The 26,142-nt window shown below is 42.0% G+C and overlaps 3 protein-coding genes across 3 annotated transcripts in view; 1 reads left to right on the forward strand and 2 right to left on the reverse strand.

The window, feature by feature from the left end:
• Positions 1-2,868, forward strand: part of LOC130473301 (acidic mammalian chitinase-like) — a 42,809-nt gene extending 39,941 nt beyond the window's left edge. The window contains exon 23 of the mRNA XM_056844823.1: positions 2,810-2,868. Within this exon, the coding sequence (XP_056700801.1) occupies positions 2,810-2,868 (59 nt within the window). The remainder of the gene's footprint in view (positions 1-2,809) is intronic.
• Positions 2,869-3,202: 334 nt separating this feature from the next.
• CIMAP3 (ciliary microtubule associated protein 3) lies at positions 3,203-10,614 on the reverse strand. The gene is made up of 6 exons (XM_056844824.1): positions 10,581-10,614; positions 8,296-8,438; positions 6,134-6,232; positions 5,290-5,423; positions 4,289-4,406; positions 3,203-3,295 (listed from the first exon to the last, which is right to left on the reverse strand). Exons 1-6 carry the CDS (start codon positions 10,612-10,614, stop codon positions 3,224-3,226), a joined length of 600 nt encoding a protein of 199 aa, XP_056700802.1. The 3' UTR covers positions 3,203-3,223.
• Positions 10,615-13,859: 3,245 nt separating this feature from the next.
• On the reverse strand, positions 13,860-24,192 carry CHIA (chitinase acidic). The gene is made up of 11 exons (XM_056844143.1): positions 24,168-24,192; positions 23,400-23,429; positions 22,394-22,595; positions 21,271-21,327; positions 20,764-20,929; positions 19,908-20,032; positions 18,305-18,428; positions 17,950-18,135; positions 15,438-15,557; positions 15,186-15,327; positions 13,860-14,137 (listed from the first exon to the last, which is right to left on the reverse strand). Exons 1-11 carry the CDS (start codon positions 24,190-24,192, stop codon positions 13,860-13,862), a joined length of 1,455 nt encoding a protein of 484 aa, XP_056700121.1.
• Between the last annotated feature and the right edge of the window lie 1,950 nt (positions 24,193-26,142).

Below are 26,142 nucleotides of genomic sequence, written 5' to 3' on the forward strand. Positions count from 1 at the left end.
TTTATTGTGAGGATCAAATGGAGGAACAGAGACAAGCCCTGTTTCCTGAGCTCCTTTGAGAAATGGAAGGATAAAAATGCACTAGATATATAGTAGCATTCCAGTGGGACTGATGGGGTAGGGCTACTGCCTTTGGCTATGATGAGCCCACGGGAATAGTGGGGCAAGGGACCCAGTGGGTTCCATTTTACCTCACATTACAGGATGTCTCTCTCAGCAAAGTAGAAATTCTTTAGTCCCAGATTTAATGCCCCACCAGTTATCCTCCCTTAGTATTCCCCCTAGTATATGAGTGCTGGAGGGGGGAGGCCAGGCCAACAGCCTGGGAGGTGGGCATAGTGGTGCTGCTAAAGGTGCTGCTGGGGCTGTGAACACCATATACTGATTGAACTCTACTTTTTTGCTTTACTTCAGTGCCATGTGCCAGGTATAGGCTTAGACTGGGGCTGTGGCTGCTGAATTAATGCCCTTGCCTTGTGCAATCAGTCCCACCTACCTCACAAGGTGTCTGTTGTGGGGAGAGGAAGGGAAGGCGATTGTAAGCCGCTTTGAGACTCCTTAAATGTTGAGAAAAGCAGGGTATAAAAACCACCTCCTCTTCTACTCGTTTTTTGTGCTTCTATTGAAAGCTATGGGGTTAACCTTCGGGGGATGGACGAGTACCAATGGACTTCCTCCCCAGGCCAAGTGTTCACTTAGATGTTCATTGAAATTACCCCTGCAGGAGTAAAAGTGGCCAGGGGTAGTGATTTTCAGTGGGAAAATGATAGTAAAGGATTAGGCAGCTCCATTCCCTCTGCAGTGTTCTTAACCATGAAGAAGCAGCCCCATTTGGCAAATGAAAACAAAATGTAGGTGGAACAAGACTAGAGTGATATGATCCCTACAACCCACTCCTGTCAACACTGGCCGCAGCATTCTGTACCAACTGTAGCTTGCAGAGAGTTTTCAAGGGCAGCCCCATGCAGAGCACATTTTCCCCCAGACATTCAGAGGTAGCTTGCCTGCCTCCACGTCACGAGCCGGGTATTCCCCCTTTCAAATACTTGCCAGAGTCAACCCTGCTTAGCTTCTGAGATCTGTCGAGATCAGGCTAGCCTTGTTACCAGGGCATGCACCACAGTGGCAAGATCTTTTCTGCATAGGAAGGGCCGCAGCTGGCACACCAACCGAAGCTGGTGAAAGGCACCTCCAGCCACTGCTGCCAACTGTCTGTCCAACAGGAGACCTGGGTCCAGGAGCACCCCCAAGCAGTCACAGTTACATCCAATCAGGAATTATCAGCCTTCTTGTATTTACAAAACTTAAATTCAGTGCAAGTTTTACAGATGATTTAAGCATTGTGCTGAAGGCATCAGCTGTCTGAAATCAGGACAGCATACTTTTTCTTTCTGACATATCACAATATAACATTTTGTTCTGTGCTATTTAAAACCAGCACTTGTTTTCATCCTTGAAGTTAATGTTTTCCATCCCTAATTATTTTCAGGCACTTTTGTAATTTGGCTGGAAGATGTACAGTATGTACCCTCTTGCAGGTGTGTGGCTCCCATGCTGATAGCCAAACTGTTTTATAAATCCATGTTGGATCCCTTCAGCTGGGCCACTTCTTCTGAAGAAAAGATGGAGGTGTTGGTATGGGCAAGAGAGTGGTTCTGCCTTCTGTTTAACTATGCTGATTGAAAATTAAATTTAACCTGCTTTTGGTGCCCATTTTCTCTTATGTTCTTTATATTTGCCTTGTGCAATCCCAATCAAATCCTGGTCCTGACAGAAAGAGAATGCAGAGAGATTATACGCATGCTTATGTGTGTGGAGGTCACACAAGTGCTTTGGGGTATGGGCCCATTTGCCAGACTTGCATTCTAAAAAAGCATCCCACACTTTATTTATTCGATTTGATTTATACCCCCACCCTTTCCTAGCAAGCCAGGCTCAGGGTGACTTCTGGAATCAAGGTTTCAATATTCCATCATGGAAGTTCCAACAAATAGTTATCGATTCTCCCTAAAATATAGCAGTCGCATAGGAGGTAGGAAGACAACTCTTGTTCTCCTGCTGAGCAGGAAGATGCCATGAAAACTTGAAATGGAAAGGTTTGTCTAGGAATGTTCCTCTTTGGCTAGAAGCAGAGTATCCCAAGGGGCCAATTGGGGATAAAATGTGAGTGCAGCTGCAAAGGATCATGTGTTTTAACATCAGATTAACTGCCCATGTTAAACTCCTGCTAATTAAGCAACAGCATCACTTAAAAATAAGAGTGCAGACACATTGATGACTTGTTTCTGAATTTTATTAGTTCAATTCAGTTATTCCAAGAGACAAAAAATTAGATACATGTAGCACCAATAAATTACTAATTGCAGTCATAAGCGGTGGACTGGATAGAAAAAATATGGAGATGCAGGATTTATACTGAAAGGCCTGGCACTTATCTGGGTTTGCAGGTTTCATTTGTCAATAGAAAAAAAAACAACTTCTGCTTTGTTGTGGGACTAATTAACCAGAATCTATGAGCTCACAGGACATGTAAGGGAAGTCATATTTAGGGTACACAGAGAATGATTGACTTGTATGTGGCTCCAAAGCTTCCATGTGAGATCATGAAGTGGAAACCAAGTATTTGGAGATAGCAAGAGTACCCAAAGGAAATTATAAGAGATGTTTTATAGAATGGGGTGTACAGAAATATTGTACATTAATGCCACAAAGAAGATGGAAGCGGCAGCTTAGCAGAGTGGACTGTTTTGGAATGGGAAAGACATTTTGTATGAACATGTTAACCTGTGTGTTTCCTCCCATGTTCCAGAACAGAACAAGAAAACATGTCACATGGATGAGCCTAAGGTAAAATCTTCACATTTTTGAGTTCATGGTACAGGTGGAAGAGAAAGAAGGACTAGACTGCCTCCAGTGGTTGCAATACATAAAGGAAACACTATTAATTAGCCAAGAGATGGCAGGTGAAACTGTCTTTAAAGCTACATGATTACAAACTTTTCTTATGAAATTTCTTGAGAATTCTGAACCAGACAATCTAAAACTAGAAAGGTAAGAAGCATTAAAAGACCAATCCAAAGCTAAATAATGACAGCAAAGTGGTTTGGTTACCAAAACACCCAGGACTATGGTATTACAACTGAAACAAATTGTTACACTATGTCACAACGAGGCACATTAGTAGTCTAGGTACACAGGAGAGAAAAGACTCCAATCAGCAAAGTTATGCACTGTAATACAGGCTCAGGTAGGCCAACAGGTTCCGTTGCTTCCTGAATGCTTTGTCTGTAATCAGCTAAAATAAATAAACGTATTGAATCAATGGTGTTGAAAACTACTGCAGAATATAGAAGTAAATGTTACCTATTCACTATAGTATCTCCATATCCACAATACAAACACAGAAGTCCCCCTTAAAGGACCAGAAGTAGCAGGCCATTACCCTCCAAAACGTTTTGAGTCACAATGATGCACTCTGCTTCTTCAGTCAAAACGCAGTTATTTCAAAGTTACTGACGTCATCCCAGCAGATTATGTTGGTGGTGCCCTCCATACACTATGTTTACACCTTATCAGCAAGGTTATCATGCTATCACTAGTTTTGTGGAACAGTCTTGACATTTTGCTTCTCTACTGACGTTAGCTTGCTTTATCTGTACTGATTTTACTGTGTAAGCCACCTTGAAAGTTGGAGAAAGCATGGCACAAATGTTTAAATATATAAATAAATAACATAAATGCTGTTAATTAATCTAGTCACGCCCAGACAAAACTATATCATAATTCTGCTTCCCTCCCATTACCATTGGAGAGTCATGGCTACGTTGCAGAAAACAGCATGTCAGCATGATCCATACTTATATGTTGGAGACCTGGGCAGGTTGCTCAGCAAATGTTAGGTAACAGTGCATTCCTAAGGAGAGTTACTCCAGTCATTTCAATGGGCTTAGACTGGAGTAACTCTCCTTAGGAGTGCACTGTTAATGTCTAATTTTGATTCTCAAATACTGTGAGGTCTCATCTTGCTTTTTCAATGTGCTGGCACCATAATGCCAGGAGGCAGCATAGTGAGCTCATATATTGTTGTTCATGAACCTAAGGGATGTAATTCATCTGTCTCAACACTGAGATGATTTCTTTCACCTTCATCACCACACTAGGGCTACAGGACAGAAAACATTTGGTTCATCTTGCTGAAATCACATTTAGATGAAATTACATCTGCGATAACAATCCTGGATCTTGGTGTCACAATGCTTATTTGGATAACTGCATTTGAAGTTCATACCTCAGTCTTTAGAGTCCTTTTTGCTGGTGCTGGTACCAAAGACCAGTCTGGAGACCCAAACTTTCCTGGCCAGGTAACATGCCTGTGTGGCATCTTGTAAGGGTCATACGTTCCAGGTCTACAGAGACAGAAGACTTTAGTGTGTCACAAGGGCAGTGAACTGATATAGCCCATATGCAATATAGTTTGCCACATTAATCCAGTGAGAAGGGTACAGATTGTCATGTATTATCTTCCATTGTATCACAGTAGTATCACTACTCATGCATAAGGTTGCACTGATTCCCATCAATTCCCTACTCCTTTTGCAAATCCCCACTAGGCTGTTCCAGAAAGGACTGCTCTCTCTTTCTCTGCTGACTGGGGTGGGCTGGCACCCAAGGATCAGGACCTGGGAGAGTTCCAAAAAAGGTGCTGGTACTCAGTACTGGTGAGTATCGTCACACAAAAAAGTCCTGGGTAGTATAATAAATTTAAGAGTTTTTTTTAGCATTTCAAGCTTTGGAAGAATTTGGCTACATTCTTTCAATTCAAAAACAACTCAGATAAGGTACAGAAATCAACCAATAGTATACAGGAGGACAGGGGGGATTGTGATCCTTGTAATTTCATAAAACAAGTTCATACCTCATAAATGGAAGGGTTAGTGAAACAGACCATGCATTTGATTTTTGCTGGCTGTGTTAAAATATTTAATGAATTTATTCCATGTTCAAATGAAAATTTCCTCTTATTTAAACAAGAAGTAGGGGCAACTGAGCTGGAAGACACTCATGATAAGGTTTCATCAGCGCAGCTATACTAGGTGATGTCCATCCACTGCTGAGCCAGGACTAATCTTACATAATAACAAAGCCCTGAGTAATTAGTCACAGTTTTCATGCAACCATTTGCATTCCATGATTGGTCTGGTGGACTTAAGAACATCAAAATTTGTAAAAGACCACTGTGTACTTCTCAGTAATTTATCAGCTTTGAATTTCAATAAACGAAAAAAGTACCCGGGGAAAAGCTCTGCTTCCAGAATCTTTGGCGAAAATCGTGGTGACTTGCTGGAAAACGCAGCATATTTGGGCTGAATCTTTTGGTCTTTGGCCAGTATAGTCTGGTATGCTGTAGGCTCAGGAGTCACATACTATGAATTGAACACAATAAAATGAGGTGAAGAGGAGGTTAAAATGAGATAAATAATTTCTAGGAAATATATAAATGCCCCAATATGACTCCAGCCCAAAGCTTAGCATGCTAGTCTGATCCTCATCCTCTCCTCCACACCAACGGAATAGGAATGATTACTGAAAACATTTTGTTAATACTTTTATTTAACGGATTAATAAAAAGTGATGGTCAGAATTCACTTTAGTCCCCTTTTGTGATACTGTGTGCACTAATTAATTCTAACACAGTATATGCTGCATGCAAGACAATCATTTTCAATTTGATTGACAGGCCAGGGTACAGCCAGTGTGTAGTAATCAGGGTGTTGGACTAGGATCTCAATGACCTGGGATCAGATATCCCCCCCTTGCCATGAAACTTGCTGGGTGATCTTGAGTGAGTAACTCTTTTGGAGTCTAAACTACTTCATGGGATTGTTCTGAAGATAAAATGGAGGAAGGAAGAACCGTGTATGACCATCTAGACTCCTTGGAGGAATGGCAGGAAAAAAATGAACTAAATGGATAGCTAAATACATATAAAACAAAACAATATCATGTTGCTACCATGCAGTCATACATGAGTACGTATCTACGAGCAGGTCTCATGTATTAGAATATCTTATACTATCATTATAACACCTTTTTACAATTAATAGAGGCTGAAGTTGCTGAGAGCTGCCTTTACCTTGTCAGATAGTGCAAAACGTGGGGCTGTTCTTGCTCCCATAGTGTAACCTTTAATACTTCCTGGTTTGTGAGCAAGGTGGTATAAAATGTTGTTCCTCTGTGTATTAAAAAAAACACACACTGATTGATTTCAGTCTACAGAAATACTTAAAACAATATTGGCAGAGATGCTAGGCCACAAGCCTGTCTGGTCCTCAGGCTTACGATGCACTCGCCTGTGGTAGGGAACTCACACTCCCATCCTAAATGGCCCATGCTTAATCAATTGAGCAGCAGGAGGAAAATGGGAAGGGGGACACAGTGCTGCAAACATTGTGACATCTTTTTTTAGTAATCTCCCAGAAGTGATGTCACAGAGCCCATAAAGCTCTAGGAATTTCTCTTAATCTCTATGACTTTACCACAGAGACTGGGGGGGATTACTAGAGTGTTGGGGGGGCTGTGATATCACTTCTGGGTGATATCACTTCTGGGTGATATCACCCAGAGGTTAAAATTTATCTCATTTTAACCCCATCTTCATCTGGAAGTTGTGTCACAATGTCTGTGATGCCCCCCATTCTTCAGCCTCCACCACACAAAAGCTTCCAGGATTCATAGGTGTGGGTCCGGTAACCCTAACCTGAACCCACATGTCGAATTTTGCTTGTCCCTTGTGCAAACTGAACCCACATGTCTTTCAGTTCACATTACGCTCTGTTTCTTTGCATGTGACATATGCATTTTTCAACATTATTTATGCATCAGTTAAATATACTATATTGATATACATATAAACATACACTGTATGTATAAACACAACATAAATTGCATAAAATATGTAAAAAATACATGAAGATCAAATAATTAGTACCAGCAACAAAAAAGAGTGACAGAACCTGTTCACATTGATAGTTTCAGAGGATAGCTGTGTTGGTCTGCAGTAGAACAGTTAGATTAGTGTCTAGTAGCACCTTAGAGACCAACTAGAGTTTCAGGGTATAAGTTTTCAAGAGTCAAAGCGCCCTTCACCAGACATGAGTATAAGTAGAGATCTCTGTGTCCTTTTATTCTAGTCAAAAGGTGGGAGGGACGTTGTAAAGAATGCTTGTAAAGGATGCAAAGGTACAATGTATATTGTAACCAATTTGATTAGAGCAGAGGGAAAATGCTTGGGGGGGCAGAAAATTAGCATCTGCAGTGAGAAAATAATCCTATGTCCCTATTCGGGGGGGGGGGGCATTGTTCTGAACTTGTGAATTAACTCAAGTTCAGCAATCCAGCATTGTAATTTCCCTCTGAAATTTCTTTGCTGGAGGACTCTTAGGTCAGAATGACCTGGAAGATTAAAGTGTTCCCCCACTGGTTTTTGAGTGGAGATTTTTTATGTCTGATTTATGTCCATTTATTCTTTTGCACAGGGACTGACTTGCTTGTCCAATGTAGAGAGTAGAGATGTAGAGAGATATTGGCAATGTCAGGAAACAAAGGGAAACCAGAAGAGACACAGATGCCCATCCCAAAATATACCTGTGCTGGAGCCTGGCATTGAAAACAGGTTCCAGGTTCTGTATTTGCCAGTATAATAATGTACAGGGTGGCACTTTTCTTCTGCTTCTCATGTTACTTTTAAATTAAAAGCCTGTAGTCAACTTGTTATTTTTATTGGTTCTTGTAGGTTATCCGGGCTGTGTAACCGTGGTCTTGGAATTTTCTTTCCTGACGTTTCGCCAGCAACTGTGGCAGGCATCTTCAGAGTAGTGGCAGGCATCTTCAGACACTGTCCTTCAGTGTTACTACTCTGAAGATGCCTGCCACAGTTGCTGGCGAAACGTCAGGAAAGAAAATTCCAAGACCACGGTTACACAGCCCGGATAACCTACAAGAACCAATGAACTCTGACCGTGAAAGCCTTCGACAATATTTTGTTATTTTTAGTTTTTACCCTTTAACCTCATTGAAATTAATATGAATGAACTGTTTTAAAACCATGTAATTCATCCTAATAAACTTATGGACGGCAACCCAGATATCCACACAATCAATTTTCCAAGGCAGGGGTGGCTGCTTATAATGAAGACCCCCACTTTGAGGAAATGGACGAAGTGCTAATACTCAATTCATTTAATGCTCAAAATCTTGGAGAGACAATACAGTTAATTCAAAGACAGTACAACTCACCTCTGCATGGTCATAAGCTCCAGGCCCAAGGCTGGGATCACCGGTAATTGGTATATACACATTTCCTAACCGGTCAGGAGCATGGAAAAAAGGGAACATTCTCCTTTCCTGACATGATCCAAAAGAATTTCGTAACTGTGCAGCTGTAAAGCCAAGAAACTGTGATGAGACTTAATACAAATATGTATGTTTCCTCTTATGAATGGATCATGTTTTAATCTATGCTCTTAACTATCTTGGAATGCTGGGCCTCTTATGGACTCTTTGTAATTCTCCCCCAGCCCCCTTGGTAACAATTCTTTTATTTGTTTGTGTGTATATTCCAAGACAATATAATGCCTCATGCAACTCAAGTAGGCGCCAACTCACACAAACCTATACCATGATTAGCTTTTAATGTGTCAAAAGACTCTTCAGGCTGCTTTTAAAACACAGTTTCGTCCTAGTTTATAGGCAGCAAATAAACCACACTTTGTGGCTTGGGCATTAACAACCAACCATCACTTGCTGCAAACCAGAAGAGGGCTGAGGAGTTTGTGAGCCTGAGAACATTTAAGAATCATTCTTAACAACAGTGGTTTATTATTACACCTGAATGTAGCCTGTTAATCATAAAATACCTGCCTTTACAACATTACTGCAAAATTATGGATATAGAAAGGCCAGATCTTCTACAGCCTGTTATTCCTCTCTGTAGTATGAAATGTCATTGGCACACACACACTCTTGAAGGTCTGCTGGGATTTGGAAATGCCTTTTTAATCCTTTTTATCCTGCAGTCTAGACCTGTGCAATTCTTCCATCCAAGGCCAATAGTGAGGGGGAACGGAAAGGCTATTTGGCATGGGCCTCAGGCTCAAAAAGGCCCCTCAAATTTACACACACATTTTTCTTTTTTGACATTTCACAACTTGCTTTTATGCTCAAAATGTGTTGTCAGTTTAAAAATGGACACATGCAGGCCTCTTATCATATCTTTGGATTTGGAAGCCCAGCCACTCAGTCCCAGAGGTATAGGGTGCTCATTATATAGTCACAAATTTAATTAAGGAGAGGCACTCCTTCTGCATCTGGTCCCAGGACTAAATTTCAGCATCTGAAAAGATGACCCTGTATCTGGAAAACCTGGATAAAGTGGTGTCTGCTGTTCTCATGCAGGGAGATACTGGCTACTTTCCGAGGATAAAAACAGATGACACGCTTTGTCAGGATTCTCCAACTGTTGTAACAGAATTCAAACCTCAGCTGGTTCTGTACTGGTCAACTCCTGCCTGCATTCAGTACAGCTGCAAGAAATAATCAAATTCTATCCCTGACTCTGAGCACTCGACATATTCCAGACACGCTGGTGCGCTCAGGATCCCGTCTGCCTGCTCTGTGCACAGGAAGCAAGGAAAAGCGCATAGGAGCTGCAACCCTGCAGGCTAAGGCTGCCAACCTCCAGGTGGCTATGCAAAAATAATCAACGCTAGGCTCAGTTCTATACATATATTCAAAAGGATACAGTCAATACAAAAAGTAGTCCAAGCCATATCTACAAGTGAGCGATAGTCAAACAAAAGAACACAGTACAAGTATCGAAAAACAAGTCAAAGAACATTATATACAACAAATCTATGTCTGTTTGTCTCTAGAACTTAAGACTTTCCAGTTAGTCAATACAGCTCTTACAAAGACTGATATTATAACTGGAAAGTCTTAAGATCTAGAGAGAAACATTAGACATAGATTTGTTGTATATAATGTTCTTTGACTTGTTCTTCGATACTTGTACTGTGTTCTTTTGTTTGACTATCGCTCACTTGTAGATATGGCTTGGACTGCTTTTTGTATTGACTGTATCCTTTTGAATATAGGTATAGAATTGAGCCTAGCGTTGATTATTTTTGCATAGCCAACTAGCATCGCACTGTGAATTGTTCTGCTAACCTCCAGGTGGCGGCTGGAGATCTCCTTCTATTCCAACTGATTTCCAGCCAATAGAGACCAGTTCCCCTGGAGAAAAATGGCCCCTTTGGCCATTGGGCTCTGTGGCATTGAAGCCCCTCCCCTCCCCAAACCCCGCCCTCCTCAGGCTCCGCCCCCAAAAACCTCCAGGTGTTTCCCAACGCAGAGGTGGCAACTTTACAGCAGGCTCAGGCCGCCCTCCCAGGCCAATTTTAGCGTGCGGTGATTGGCCGGGAAGGGGCTGGGAGCCCCTTCCCGGCCAATCACCGCACGCTAAAATTGGCCTGGGAGGGTGGCCTGAGCCTGCTCCCCTCGCGCCCATCTCTCGGCCGCCTCACCTGAGAGATCGCCCACCAACCGGTGAGGCGACATGCCGCCGCTCTCGCCGTTGGCGGCGGCGAGGGCAGTGGGCGGGTCCCAAGCGCGGCCGCGGTTCCGAACGGAGGCGGGCGCGAGCAGAGGCGCGTGAACGCGGCCGGCCGGCCGGCCGGGGGGGACTTTGGCCTGCTGCGCAACGGCGGGGCGTCATGGGGACGAAGCGCGCGGGGAGGTTCGGCCTCGGATTGGCCGCTCTCTTGACGCACGTTTTCCCCCTCCGAATCCTCAAAACTCAACAATAAGCCCCCCCCCCCGGGGCAGAGTTTTGAGAGTTCGGAGGGGGAAAACGTGCATCAAGAGAGCGGCCAATCCGAGGCCGAACCTCCCGGGCGTTCCCGCCCTTCCTCTCCGGGCTCTTAATGAGGGGCCGGCTCAGCTGCAGGGCCCGTCGTTTCTTCAGGACAGGCCTGAGCCCTTGACCTCCCGGAAGTAACATGAATCGAGGGGGGAGAGCTCGGAGCATGCGCTCTCACGCCCCGTCGGCAATTAACTTCCGGCCACCTGGGGTTAGGGGAAAGGGGTTTTCCAGGCAATTGGGGCGAGGCTTTTCTGGGAAGCTGCGGGCGCCTCCCTGGTTTTGTTTTTTTATGTAAAGCTGATGGCGTTTTCTTTCGGGCTCAACGCAAAATCACCACGCTCAGTGATTCCACTATCCTAATAAAGAAAAAGGAAAAGTGGAGGGCAGCAGGAAAAGAGGAAGACCCAACGAGAGATGGATGGACTCCATAAAGGAAGCCACAGCCTTCAATTTGCAAGATCTGAGCAAGGCTGTCAAAGATGGGACATTTTGGAGGACTTTCATTCATAGGGTCGCCATGAGTTGGAAGCGACTTGATGGCACTTAATACACACGCGCACACACACAATAAAGGAGAAACCAAAGAGGCCAGTGGGAGTGGGGGGGTGGCATTGAAGGTAAACCACTGTCCGAAGCACAAGCATGACTACTTCTCAAAATATTCTGTACAGGACAACTATTATTTCCTATCTCTAGAGACTAGACATAACTGTGGATTAATATTCGGCTTTCCATATTGTTTCATCCAGCAGAGCGTCTTTAATAAGAAAAAGTTCAGTATGCCTAACAACTGGCATCTGGGCCTTCCCATCAGCGTTCGGGCCACTAACGCCAATGTAAGTTGCCCAGGGGGCCTGAATGCCATCACCGCGCCTTCCTGGCCTCCTAACGGCTTTTGCCCTTAAAGCTCAGGAATGCGCTGTAAGAGTGTGTGACTGGCCCAGGATTACTTGATAATGGGGAACCCTAGGGATAGCATGCAAAAGCCTCTCTTTTAGGTTGTTTTAGTGCAAATCACTAAATTTAAAAATTAGGGAAGGAGGTGAATGTCTGTTTCAACTTTAAACATGCAGCTAAGGAGTTTCCTTTGGCAGTTCCTGAACAACACATTCCTTATTCTCTCACATTTTCCTGCAACCAACACAAAGTGTTATGTGAACCAGAACTCAACTGAGCCAGGTTTTAGAAGTGATTTATTGAATGCCTAAAGTGCTTGCATTGGTCTGTTTGCTTAAACACAGATCGGTCTTTAGAGGAAGTATGTTGCTTGCTCCATTCCTGTAAAATGCCTTTTCCTGTTGCAGAAAACCGGCCGAATGTATGACTTCAGCCCTTTTGTTCATGATGACAGGAGAGAACGATGCCAACACCAATACTGATGTATGTGTAGGCATCCCTTCAGTACCATTTAAGAACTACTGTCGCTACTATATCTTAGCTATTACTCTGTTCCTTCACCCCTTCCTGCCTCCTCAATGCCCCTTCTTGATGGTCTTTAGGATTAATGGTGACCTCTACAGCCTTATTGCTTGTAGACCCCCCACCAAAAAAAAGAGCCAAGCTTCAGGGAAGCCTGTCCTGAACCACCCAAGTCTGACCTTATTTTACTTGCACTCCTGTTGGCATCTGACTCTACAACAAATCATTTGTCAATCTCTACTTTTTCTTTTACCCCTGTCTTGGATTGTAATCCCTGTGGCCAAGAATTTTGTCACCTTTATGTTATGTACAGCATCTTGCACTCTGTTGATACCCAGATGGATGTTGCCTTGCTGTTGGCAGACCTGAAATGACCTGTTTGGAAATCATTCAAATGAGAAGCTGAATGCTACCTATGTTCTGATGACTAACAGGTTTTAACATGCTTACCTGCCCAAAACTCATAGGACATAGTACACATGCTGGCGCTTCACGGCATAACACTGATAAGAAAAGCAACTAGTTTTTTTCTAGGTCACTGTGCATTTCAAGTCTGACATCACAGAGGCTACAGAACTCTCCCTTCAGAATCTCTTTGTGATGCATCCTAAAACACTACAGGCTTCTGTTTAAATTCTGCAAACTTTTAAAGCTCAGTCTAGTTCAGTTTATTTGAAGAAGTGGTGATTTAGTGGTTGTTATAGGATATACTTGGCTTGTTAGAAAGAATCTTAATTTGGTTCTCTAGAGCATTGGTGTTCAACCAGTGGACCAGGACACTTGAAAAGGTCTCATCCTGACATCAGATGGGTTGTGCTAGGCTAACCTGGGTCTCAGAAGCCTGCTCTGAGTAGAAGTTCGGAGTTGAGTAGAGAATAGAAAGTTGTAGCAGTGGGTACTTACTGTGCTATGTAAGAAGGAGATATGATGAAGAGTTACTAAGAACATCTGCCCTCAGTTCCATTCACACAGCTTTATAAATAAATATGGGGGGGGGAATCACAGTCTCCACCAGTAAAATGAAAGAATGATCCTTTGTTTACCTAATGTAGGGTGTCAGATATCTGGAACAAGGGGCTCCCCACCTGGTTTAGCACAGGTGGACTGTCATTGCAGCTGAGACTCATAGAGCTGCAGTGTTTTTTAAATTTGCCCCTCTTCACGCTCTCTTTGGGAGGGAAGGCGGCATGGTGTAGCACTGTAGCCCGATCTCAGAAGCTAAGCAGTGTCAATACTTGGGAGGGAGACCACCAAGGAAGACTGCAGAGGAAGGCAATGGCAAACCACCTCTGCTTTTCACTTGAAAGCCTTTGTGTGACAAAGATAACTAATTAAATGTACTCAAACACAGAATGAACAGTTTGTCTGAAGTTTTTTTAAAAAAACTAATACAGAACCGTTATAACAAAGCAGAGCAATGCACCAGGGTTTATCTTGCAGACTTTTATTCTTAATGTGCTGTCATGAGTTTCACCGGAATAATTTTGCATCTGGCTTGTGTGGGAGCTGGAGAATCTGAAATTTATGCCCAGTTACAACAGGTGCAGCTTGTATCAAAGACCAGGCCTGTCTGGCAATACTGCTCATATGTGATTCCATTCTGACAGTGCCAGAAAGCATTTTTGTTGCTGGCCACCGGGTACAGACCATTAGCTTTGCCAGCACAAAATCCGCTGCCACCAGAGCTGCTGCCGCCACCAGAACTGCTGCCACCGCCAGAGCTGCTGCCACCACCAGAGCTTCCACCACCAGTTCCTCCACCACTGATTGGAGGAAGGGGCTGGGCAGGAGGGGTGCAGCCTGAAACAGAAAAGAGCACAATCACACACAAATTGCAGGGCGCTCCTTTATTATCTCCCTCTACCTAATCACTTCTTCCTAATTACTTCTTAGAAATTTATATACAGCCACTCTATAATCAAAGAATAAATAAAGTTGTAAAAGTTGGGTAAAAATTTAAAACATTAAATATAAAAATGGCCTCAAAAGCCACCGAAACACGACAGCTTGATAAAAGCCAAAAATGAAAGCATAAAAAAATGCCAGAATCCTCATAAAAAGGATGAAGTCAAACATCTACAAAGGGAATGTCCTGAAGGCACATGACATAGGAACCATGTCGAGGCTAAAGAGGTTTAGGTCTGGTCAGTACCTGAATGAGAGACCAGCTGGGAACCCTCTGTATATTGCCTTGGGGTTCATGGAAAGGTATGAAATGTAAAACACACAACCATTAGCAAGAAATTTAAAAGGGTTGTTGCCTAGATAAGCTGGCCTGTGCTAGACTACAGGCCATCATCAAAACTTGTAAAAAGAATATTTTTCAGAATAATCTGAATAATAATCTAATTAGAATTATTTGCCACATCTAGCCCTTTCAGTATGCAAAGTGGTTTATAATTTTTAGCACAGTTGCCTCCACACAAATCCTGTGAAGTTGAGAGAGACAGTTGCTTGGTCAAGGTCATTCAGTGAGCATTATGGGCCAAGAAAGAGATTTGAACATGGGCTTTCATATCCAAATTGAATATTCTAGTCACTCTACCATAGAAGATCTCAGCAATTTATTGAGAAATCAGAAAATTCTGTGAGAGGTATGCAGTGTTTGAAATATGTTGCGGACTAGATGGACCTGTGGTCTGATCCAGCATGGCTTGTTCTATGTCCTTTCTAATGTAGGTGACACTGCTAACATGTTTGAGCTATTTGTGTTTCTTCTAAGGTTGCTTCTTCTAAAACTGCCATGGCCCTGTCATGACAGGTCTGGGTTATATTGTCACTTGAAATATGTAAATGCCCACCTACATTTGGAAAATGACTGATAAAGCCCTTTGTTGCTGCTACTTACTAGAGCTTTGCAATCCAAGGGCATTCTTCAGAGTGGTGATCAAGGGGAATTTGCCTTGATTGCAGAAAGTTCCGGTAAAATCATCCAGATCAATTGCCCATACCATGGCACCTCCAAAGTTGTTCTGCTTCAGCCATTCAGCCTTTTAAAGAAAGAATGTTAAAAAAAAATCAGTCTAAAGCCTACAGAAACTGAGATATTCTAATGCACCAAAATGAATGGACACACTTATGAAACTGGGTCCAGTTATACCTTGATGTTGAAACTCTTGATGTTGTCATACCCAAGCCACTCATTGCCTTGGTAAGCATATGGGACATCCTGAGGAGCATCCCAAGCTTGAGTGGCTCCATTCTTCAGGAAGGTGCAGATCTGGAAGAGGAAAGATACACATTTTCAGTCACTGACTTCAATGGGGTTAGAAAGTTATAACTCTGCTTAGGATTGCAGGTCAAAACTATTGTTTTTCAGTAACAAGTATACCAGGATCTGTATCCCCTGGAGTTTATATTCAAGCTCTTACTAGTGTTTAAAAGCGTGATTTTAGGCTCTGCCAGAAGGTTTCTGATGATCCTCCATCTCCTGTTGGCTAGAGTCTGTGTTCTAATATTAATAAGTACATTAAAAAACATATGGTGAGCCAGTATTTATCGTCCAGGGAGGACTAGAAAACCGTCTTCTGAAATGGTTAATACCTTGAGCACAATTATAACATTCAATAGGAAATAGGGATGCAGGAAAATAGGATTAAAATAATTCAGCATTAAATATTAAATGGGGAGGGAAGGCGCCATGGTATAGTCCAATTTCGTCAGATCTCCGAAGCTAAGCAGCGTCATTACTTGGAAAGGAGATCTCTGAGGAAGACTCTTCAGCAAGGCAAATCACCTCTGCTTCTCACTTGCCTTGAAAGCCCCTTGCTGGGGTTGGCATAAATTGGCTGTGACTTGACGGCACTTTACATGCACAAAAATATTAAGTGATGTAATTACTTGAGACGTTAGATGTCACTGCATTTCTGGAAGTTCTATTCTAGAAGAGCAGCCACAGTGAAAAGACTGTTCTGTGCTAATTGATTTTGTGGTGGCATGGAGATTAATGAGTTTACAGTGTCATGAAATCTTGCAGAAATAGCTTATTCCAATGCATAATAATTACTTTTAAAATTGCAGTGTTTTATATTTTAAACTTAACGTTATGAAACTGGTCAACAACTAACACTTGATAAACTGGAGTTTTCTATCCCTCCCTCTCCAAACAATCCACATTATAATAAGGGAGGGGGGAAGGAAAGAGCAGAAGGAAGAATGGCTAAGGAAGAAAAGGGAGAACAAAGGAGCATAGAGGTGAGAAGATCAATCTGTGCTGTTGAAACACTCTAGTGAACAATTCCTAATGCATCATCTAATTTATCTCTGTTTTTGTTAATTTGAGGGCATTACATTTTTCCTCTGGTCTCAGCATGCTAAGGGTCTGTGTGTTCCATTTCTTGCTTGAGAAACATTTGATTAACCAATGGCTTTCATATTCTCAAGTGGAGACTGCCCTCCCCCCTCCTTTCTTCATCCTTAGCAGGCTTTTTGTGCAACTTGAAATCAGCCAGTGCCCAGTACCACCTCACCTAATAAACTCTGCAACACATCCTGTACAAGTGGCTGACAACAAGATTTTCCATGATGACCTGATAATTCTTTCTTGCCCTCTTTGCTTTTTTTGTGTGTGTGTGTGTTTAACACAAGAGCTGATGAAAGCTGTGAGGAACTCAGAAGCAGAGAGTGGACAGGGAGAAGCTTTTCTCCCTCTCTCATAATACTAGAACATGGGGTCATCTTCTGAAACTGGAGGGTGAGATGCAAAACAGATAGAAGGAAATATTTCTTTACACAACACATAGTTAAATTGTGGAACTCCTGGCCCCAGGATGTGGTGATGGTTGCCAACTTGGAAGGCTTTAAGAGGGGAGTGGTCATGTTCATGGAGGAGAGGGATATTCATGGCTACTAGTAAAAATGGATACTAGTCATGATGCATTGCTGTTCTCTCCAGGATCAGATGAACATGCCTATTGTATTAGGTGCTTTGGAACACAGGCAGGATGGTGCTGCTGCAGTTGTCTTGTTTGGGGGATTCCTAGAGGCACCTGGTTGGCCACTGTGAGAACAGACTGCTGGACTTGATGGACCTTGGTCTGATCCAGCAGGGCCTTTCTTCTGTTCTTAAGTTTGCACACTGCTTTGTGATGTTTTTTGTTGGCCCAACTAAAAATTATGTTATAGTTTTTTGTGTTTGGGTTTTTTCTGTGGACCAACACATCTACCTGCAATCACTGTCTGATTTGGTGAATGGTTTTCAAATAGAGGCTTAATTCTCACTACAGTGATATATCTGTGTCTGGGCTGTACCATATTAAATTACAGGTGGGGTTTTTCATGTTTCAAACAAAAACCCACCTCTCTTCCCATAAAAGAGCTGCCATCTCACAGAGATGGGCAGTTTTCAATATAAGGATTTTTATTTTTTAGCACAGAGGAACATTCAACTGTGTGAGCCCTTTGCTGAATTCTGAAGGTATGCAGCCTGGACATAAGTTTACTACAGCAGTGGGGGGAAAAGTCCATAACTATGCAGGACATTCCATCTGTGGTATATCATGACCTCCTGAAGTAAAATTCCCATGGATTTTACTGGAAGAAGATTAGATGCTTGCCACATGATGATTATAATCTGTTTCTGATCATATACAGATAAACTATGTTACACATACCTCATAGTAAGCCCAGAACCCAGATTGTCTTGTATATGGTCCGGCAGGCCCTGGCCCAGAAGTTGGAGCACCAACAGCAGTGTTGGATGGGTTGCTGAGCACGAAGGTGTGTCCATAAGTTGGGAATCCAACAATGAGCTTCTCTGCTGGGGCACCGTTGTTCATCCAGTAGCTCATGGCATAGTCCTATAAGGAAAACAAAAGAACTAGAGTTTCTCCAAGGAAATGTGGATGAAAGTTTCATTGACCTGTGTTAATTAATTCTTTTATCAGCAGTTCTTGGATCAATTTGATCAGCTTTGTTGATGCAAGTTTCGCTACACTGTAAGTGACCAAATTTTCAAAATATACTTACAACATTGAAGTAGATGTTGCTTCCAGTATCAGCAGGTCCTTTATACAGAGGGCTGTTTTCGCCAGTGTATCCTTCCCAGGAGCCATGGAAGTCATAGGTCATCACATGGAAGTAGTCGAGATACCTGTAGGAGAGGGAATAGCACAACGGCATTCAGTTTTTGTGTGACTACTAGTTTTCTATTTTGCTGGACTAACCATTGAAACAGTATATAAATAGTTTATTTGTAGCATGTAGCTTAAATTCTCTTTACTCAGCACATATATACAAATACACGCATACTGGACTTACTTTCCTTAAATTTATTGGCAATCTTTAGGGGATGAAAGAACAGTTGCTTTAGCGTATACCACAAAGGAAGCTTGCAAACTTTAAAGAGCATAGTTATATACGCAGTTAGCATAGGTGTTTTGTTCAAACCTGCATGCTGTAATAGGCCGTGTTATTGTCCAATGAGGATAACTTTAAAGCACTTGCTTTAAAGTATGATAATCCAGGATAGACCCTGTGCAATCGGTTGTCCTAGGCATTAAAATAGTTTTGAGCTCTTTTGTAGCTTCCTTCCTTAAACCAATTAACACAACTGTGCCTGCAGTGAGATGTGAAGTGTCCTTGGCTAGTCTCATACCTCTTCTTATCAACAGCTAACACTACCTATTTAACACTCTCAGGAGATACTGCTTGCTAGATCTTCTGGTTCTACAGGATGTGGTTTTACAGTATCATCTCTCCTTGTAGGGTTGCCAGCTCCAGTTTGGGAAATACCTGGAGATTTTTTTTGGGGGGGGGAACTTGAGAAGGGTGGGGTTTGGAGAGAGGAGGGACTTCGATGGCATAGAGTCCAATTGCCAAAGCAGCCATTTTCTCCAGGGGAACTGATCTCTGTCACCCGGAGATCAGTTGTAATAGTGGGAGAGCTCCAGCCATCACCTGGAGGTTGGCAACCCTATCTCCTTGTGTTCTGTGCATCTTGCAGCCCTCTTCCTAAAATATCCAGACAGAGTCCAGCTAACTGGGAGGTTTGCAGTAGGGAGGACAAGCTCAACAATCTTTACATCTCCATCTTGCTGCTCTTCCATGGCTGATAATGAGGTCTCTGTCATTACAGTGCTCCTTCCTAGCTTTTAGCAAACCTTGTTGCTCACCAGCCCAGCTCATATTTAGTTTCTGGATTCCTGACCCATCATCAGCTGCCCCTTGCCACTGTCTGTTGACAGTCCTTCCCTTCCTTTCCTACAGCATCAGTTTCTCCACCAGTTCTACCCATAGGGTTGCCAGCCTCCAGGTACTAGCTGGAGATCTCCTACTATTACAACTGATCTCCAGGCAACAGAGATCAGTTCCCCTGGAGAAAATGGACGCTTTGGCAATTGGACTCTATGGCATTGAAGTCCCTCCCCAAACCCCGCCCTCCTTAAACTCCACCCCCAAAACCTTCCATTGGTTTTGGGGACCTGGCAGCTCTATCTTCCCAGAGCAGCAGAAGCACATGTAACAGAGGAAGTCTCACAATCTATTGCTAGAGCAAAAATGCTGCTTGAACTATAGCTTTAAGCATCTGCCTAGGGACACTCATCAGCCAATGTTATATTGTAGTACTCACTGGCCGAGCTCAGGAATCTGATAGCCTGATTCAATGTTGGAAAGTCCAGCAGCCACAGCAGCAGTGACCATGAGCCTGGGCCGGTTTGTCTGACTTGCCTCCTGTTCAAAGGCTGCCCGCATTTCCTATAAAATGGAAGCAACGTTGAAAAAAATTACTTCTATAGCTCTGACCATTTTTCTCCTGCTTTTTAAATTAATTTTTTCCCCTAATATATGACAGTAGTAAATCTACCAATATTTTCCAGTATCAAAGTGCTGGAGTTCAGATTGCTTCCTAATGCTCTCAGTATCCTGATCCACAAGAAAAAAAACCTTGGTTATTTTAATATTTATGTATCATATTCCTAATTATATGTTTAAAATATTCTGTGGCATTGCCAGATTTTATGATGAAGAAATTGTTAGAATCCATAATGGATGACTGGGGGGGATATTTAACTTCATGCACAAGACAATTATGCCTTATTAGAAGGTGCTTTAGAAAGCTAGCAAGGGTAAGATGGAATGTTGTTTGAGAAATATAAACCCTAATACCTGTTGGATATAAATGAACTAGTGGAGATTTTGGCATCTTATCCAATATATTTTAAGGTTCCCCCCCTCTGTTGGTGATTTAAAAATAATAATAATTGACTAGCTCATTTTGTGTTTATTAATGAACTTGCAGAGGAGCTGATCCCTTGCAGGAGTATCCACATATCAAAAGATCCATAAATGAATAATGTAGTTGATTCATGTTAATGACGGTTATTATTAGCTGCTGCAAGGGTGTCACCAGCTAACCAATGTTACCTTGGACTCAGCTAATCATAAACATTGCTGCTTGTTGAAATGAAATTATGATGCCACCTTACCTTAACTAGAGCAGTAAAAAGGGACTTATCCTGAGCAGTGCTGCCTCGGGAACCAGGGTACTCCCAGTCAAAATCCAGCCCATCAAATTCATACTGACGTAAGAATGTGATTACTGAGTTGATGAAAGTCTGGCGGGTCTGTTGAGTGGAAACCATTGCAGTGAATCTAGTCAAGAACCAAAGAAGAGGAGAGTTAGAAGCACCTGCAGTATCCATAATCCACTCCTCTCTATTATATAATGTATATTGTTGTTGAATATATCAAGAAGAGAAAATATATCAGACTTCATTAAACAAAAGGTCAAAGGACAATCCATTCACCAACCTCCCACGGAGATCAACCCATACAATTCTGAACACAGAGTTCCACAATCTATGGCAGAGGCTTTGCAGCCTGTTGCCAGAGATTTAAAAACCCCTAGAAAGCTCAAGTCAATAAGCCAATCGACAGAAGGGGGAGGGAAACCTCCAGTGGCCCCATGCAAAGAAAAATGGTTTAGGGCTTACGGTGCAGTTCCAAAATTCCAACCCCCGATAGCCAGGAGAGTCTTCAGTTGTGAATTCCTGTGAGGAGACAATGAGGATAAGTTCAGCGCAATTCTTTGCTTGTTCAGCATCTTTTGTCATAATAGCTACTTTCCTAAGGCAGAAGGATACTATTGTGCTTGTAAGTGCTTAATATGCCATATCTGGTACAATACATTTTCACTTCTATATTGTTGAGTCCAATAAGGCTGTTCAATTTGGTGCTGGTTCAGTTTTGCACTCCTTTCCTGGAGCAATGTGTAGTTCAAAGTGTTTATAGGAGAGGAATGGAGTGTTTTCTTTTCTTTTTGGCAAAAATATGTAGCAGTTCAGCAGCTAAAACATGAGTATTGTGGCAAGCACAAGATTCATCTCAGGATAGTACAAATCTTTAACTACCTCTGTTAGCACAGCTGGCACAAAAGTGTTTCTCTAGTCTTTTTGCAGCAGCTAAAATGATGAGTTACCATTTTCACATGCAGGCCAGCGTATGAGCCAAAATAAATATATATATCAGAGGGCTGACCATGAGAACAAGTTGAGAGTGCTTGACAAAATGGCCCATTTCTTGAACTTCACATGCTATGAAATACTAACTAAACAGTGACACCTAATCAAAGTTGTGAAGTGAAAGCTCCAGAACTATAAACCTTTTACTAAGCTATTTATAGTGGATAATATTCTTTGAAGAATTTAGGCCACCACCAGTAAAGCACAGATTTGACTGTGGCATATGTAGGATCAGAATCATAATGGTAGTGTCGCACACAGTTGCTACAGTTTTGGTCACTTATATATCAATGTTGCCCTTTAATTTGTCATATATATCATAAAGATCAGCAGCTGTCTTTGGATGCAGCGCAGAAATGCAGTTGGGGTGCTGTACATGAACAAATTCTATTCTCTGTCTCTATTGTGTGTATGTTACATTCATTTCCATTTGACTTCAAAACTTTGGAAGGGCCCATGGTTGCTTGCTTCCCTGTATAATCTCAGGATACCAGCATGGAACCTCAACATTTTCAAAGAGTTCCTCTGGTGAACTCATCTCTAAACAACATTGTAATAAGATAAGCCAGCAATGTCTTGACATCAAGCTACTTACTGGTTCTTCAGTCCATTGAAAGCTTGGTAAAGGGTGACATCATTCCATTCAATGGTGGCGATTTCATTGTTCTTCATGCCAGCAAACGCATAGATCAGCTGGGTACAGAGGCATGGGTCGATGTTGTCAGGCTTGAATTTCCCAAGGCCTGGTCTGTATTGGGCCCAGTTGGTGAAGTAGCATGTCAGCTGGTAGGAAAAGCCTATAATCAACAGAGAGGTGGAGATGGTAGTAGATTTGTTGTCATAAACTACGGTGGTCCATGAAAATACATTTTCTTTAAACATGAACAACAAAGTTTTACTTGGCTACACTATAGGCAGTTCAGTGATGGGTTTGTGATTCCTGCCGAAGGTGTCATTTGGCAGAGAGGGTTTGTGGTGATGCCTTTAACAGGGGTTCAGTTTGCAACTGAATTCACAATTTCAGGATCCCTAACCTCAATAAAAACCTGCTCAATATTGATCTAATGGTAGTACAGTGAATGAGTGTGGATTGAATTGTGTGCTGAAGCAATCACAACAGCCTCTTCAACACCTTGCATTGAGCTGCATTTTGCACATACCCACATGGTCAGAATGGAGACCAACCAGTTGAATAATTGGATTCTACAGGGAAATAGCATAGATACTGATCAGCAACCTCGGATGGTGAAATATTGTATCCGTTCTGGATAGTCAGGCTTCTCACAGAAATCTTGGCAGGATCAGAATTTTAAAAATGCCGCTGTGCATCAAAGGCAGAAGACTGCAACTGAAGGGCATGCAGAGATGCAAGGGGCAACTCCCTAATGATTCTATATAGTACCTCTCCACAGCTAGAGAGGAAAATATTTTACAAGCACCATCTTAATTTACTTTTATGCTCTCTCTTTGGAACAGGCAGATACACAAGGTTTATTTATTTTAGGTATTTCTATCCTCCTGAGGCAGCACTTACACTGGCCTAGAAGATGCCTAAGTTCACCCACTGAATCCATTGCTTATATTTCCCACTTTTTACTTACCCAGCTGAGCATTCAACAGAAGCACCAGACCTACAAAGAAAATAAAGGAATTATTCTTTGAAATGTAAAGGAGCACATGCATTAGAGAGGCAAAGACATTCAAATCAATTCTGAGCCTAATATAATGTTTTATACAGGGTGATCGTTCCTTGAGTTTTCATGCAAGAAAATTATTAGATGCTGTTTGGGGCTAGGTTTTTAGCCAGATTGGTAAAAGAGATTCAAGAGAAAGCCCTAATCTTAACTCATCAGAGGTCTGAATTTGTACAAGACAGGAAAGGCAATCTCATTATAAAATAAATCCCTACCATCGAAGGTATAATTGATGTCTCTATTCCCACCCTTAACCTTCACATCGGGAGGCTCTAAGAGAGCTAATGCCTCTTATTTTAACAGCTAGACTGTCACCTGAGATCACGACATCTGAAACTGAATTTGACAGATGCCTCTACTGAACATGAGATATCTAAAGTGTATAATAGATATCCCTTACCTTAGATACCAAAACTCTACCTTTTTGTCTATTTTTGAAATTTTGATCTGGCAACATAAAATGAGGGCAAAGCTTACCACGGTGACCCATCTACACATGTCACATGTCCTTTCTATCCAGCTGTGCTTCATAAACCCCCTTGGGATTCCAGAAGACTGCACTGTCCATAATCACATCCCTGATTAGCTCTTCAATGAAGTGCTTAACAATGAAGTTGTATAGTTCATATTCCAATAATATTATATATAAATATCAAGTAGTAGATGTGCTCTTACCTGTAAGGAGGATCAGCTTGGCCATGGTTAAATCATGTACCACTACTCCACAGTCTTCCAATGCCTTTTATAGAGTGAACTTCTCTTACCACTTGGTTCCTTATCAGTAAAGATAACCACATAGATCATTTAAACAAACCTAATTGGTAGGTAATGGATAAATAAATGGATATTTCCATCTCACCTTTGTAATATGCCATTTTCTCTCATTCAGTGGATATAAGTAACAGTGCTAAAGTGATATCCTCAAGATAAGAGCCAATTTGGGAATGTGTGTGTTCTAAGAGGTGTTAGTGGCTATTGTGTTCTTAGCAATTTTAACAGTATTTGTATTGCTATGTAAATGGCGTTTTGAAGGTATACCTTTGTTAAACATTAGTGGAGAGAAAAGCTGCAGATAACTTTATTTGCAAGATAATTTTGAAGGAGAGGGAACCCAAAGAACATTTATATACCTGTTATGTGGATGCTAACATTCATTGTGCCCGCAGTTTGAAGTCCTGTGTTTAAGCCACAGCTCATGTTGAATTCAACTAGCCTTGGCATGTGGAAATGTTCATAGTCTAATCTGTGAGATTTTGAAGGAAAGGACTGTTTGCTATAGATTTCAGTGAGGGCTGATTAAAAACTTCCAAGATGAGTAGGATTGAAGAACTAAAACTAAAAAGCAATTTATAAGTACGGGATTAGCTTCATGCATTTGTTACTGTTATAACTCAGATGGTGAAACCAGTTAAACTACTTGAATTTTAAGTTCACTCACAGATCCTAAAATATTATGTGAAATAAACATGTGAAATGAATTTGAATGAAATTGATGTGTGTGTGTGTGTTAAGTGCCATCAAGTTGCTTCTGATTTATGGCAACCCTATGAATTAATGATCTCCAAAATGTCCTATTGTTAGCAGACTTGCTCAGGTCTTGCAAACTGAGGGCCATGATTGAGTCAATCCTTGATTGAGTCAATCCATCTCATACTGGGTCTTCCTCTTTTCTTGGTGTCTTCAATTTTTACTAGCATTGTCTTTTCCAGTTACTATTGTCTTGCCATAATGTGGCCAAAGTATAATAGCCTCAGTTTAGTAATTTTAGCTTCTAGGGAATGTTCAGGCTTGATTTAATCTAGAACCCACTTATTTGACTTTTTGACAGTCATAAGAACATAAGAAAGGCCCTGCTGGGCCAGACCAAGGCCCATCAAGTCCAGCAGTCTGTCCACACAGTGGCCAACCAGATGCCTCTAGGAAGCCACAAACAAGACGACTGCAGCAGCACCATCCTGCCTGTGTTCCACCGCACCCAATATAATAGGCATGCTCCTCTGATACTAGAGAGAATAGGTATGCCACATGACTAGTATCCACTCTAACTAATAGCCATGAATACCCCTTTCCTCCATGAATATGTCCACTCCACTCTTAAAGCCCTCCAAGCTGGCAGCCATCACCACATCCTGGGGCAGGGAGTTCCACAATTTAACTATGCGCTGTGTGAAAAAATACTTCCTTTTGTCTGTTTTGAATCTCTTACCCTCCAGCTTCAGCAGATGACCCCGTGTTCTAGTATTATGGGAGAGAGAGAAAAACGTCTCCCTGTCCACTCTCTCCAAACCATGCATAATTTTATAGACCTCTATCATGTCTCCCCTTAGCCTCCTTCTTTCCAAGCTAAACAGCCCTAAGCGTCTTAACTGCTCCTCATAGGACAGTTGCTCTAGACCCCTAATCATTTTGATTGCTCTTTTTTGCACCTTCTCAAGCTCTGTAATATTCTTTTTTAGGTGTGGTGACCAGAACTGTACACAGTATTCCAAGTGTGGTCTCACCATAGATTTGTACAAGGGCAGTAGGATATCAGCAGTTTTATTCTCTATTCTTCGTTTAATTATGGCCAGCATGGAATTTGCCTTTTTTATAGCAGCCGCACACTGGGTTGACATTTTCATCGAGCTATCCACTACCACCCCAAGATCCC

This window comes from Euleptes europaea, chromosome 2, assembly GCF_029931775.1.
Source record: "Euleptes europaea isolate rEulEur1 chromosome 2, rEulEur1.hap1, whole genome shotgun sequence".
Classification (NCBI taxonomy): domain Eukaryota; kingdom Metazoa; phylum Chordata; class Lepidosauria; order Squamata; family Sphaerodactylidae; genus Euleptes; species Euleptes europaea.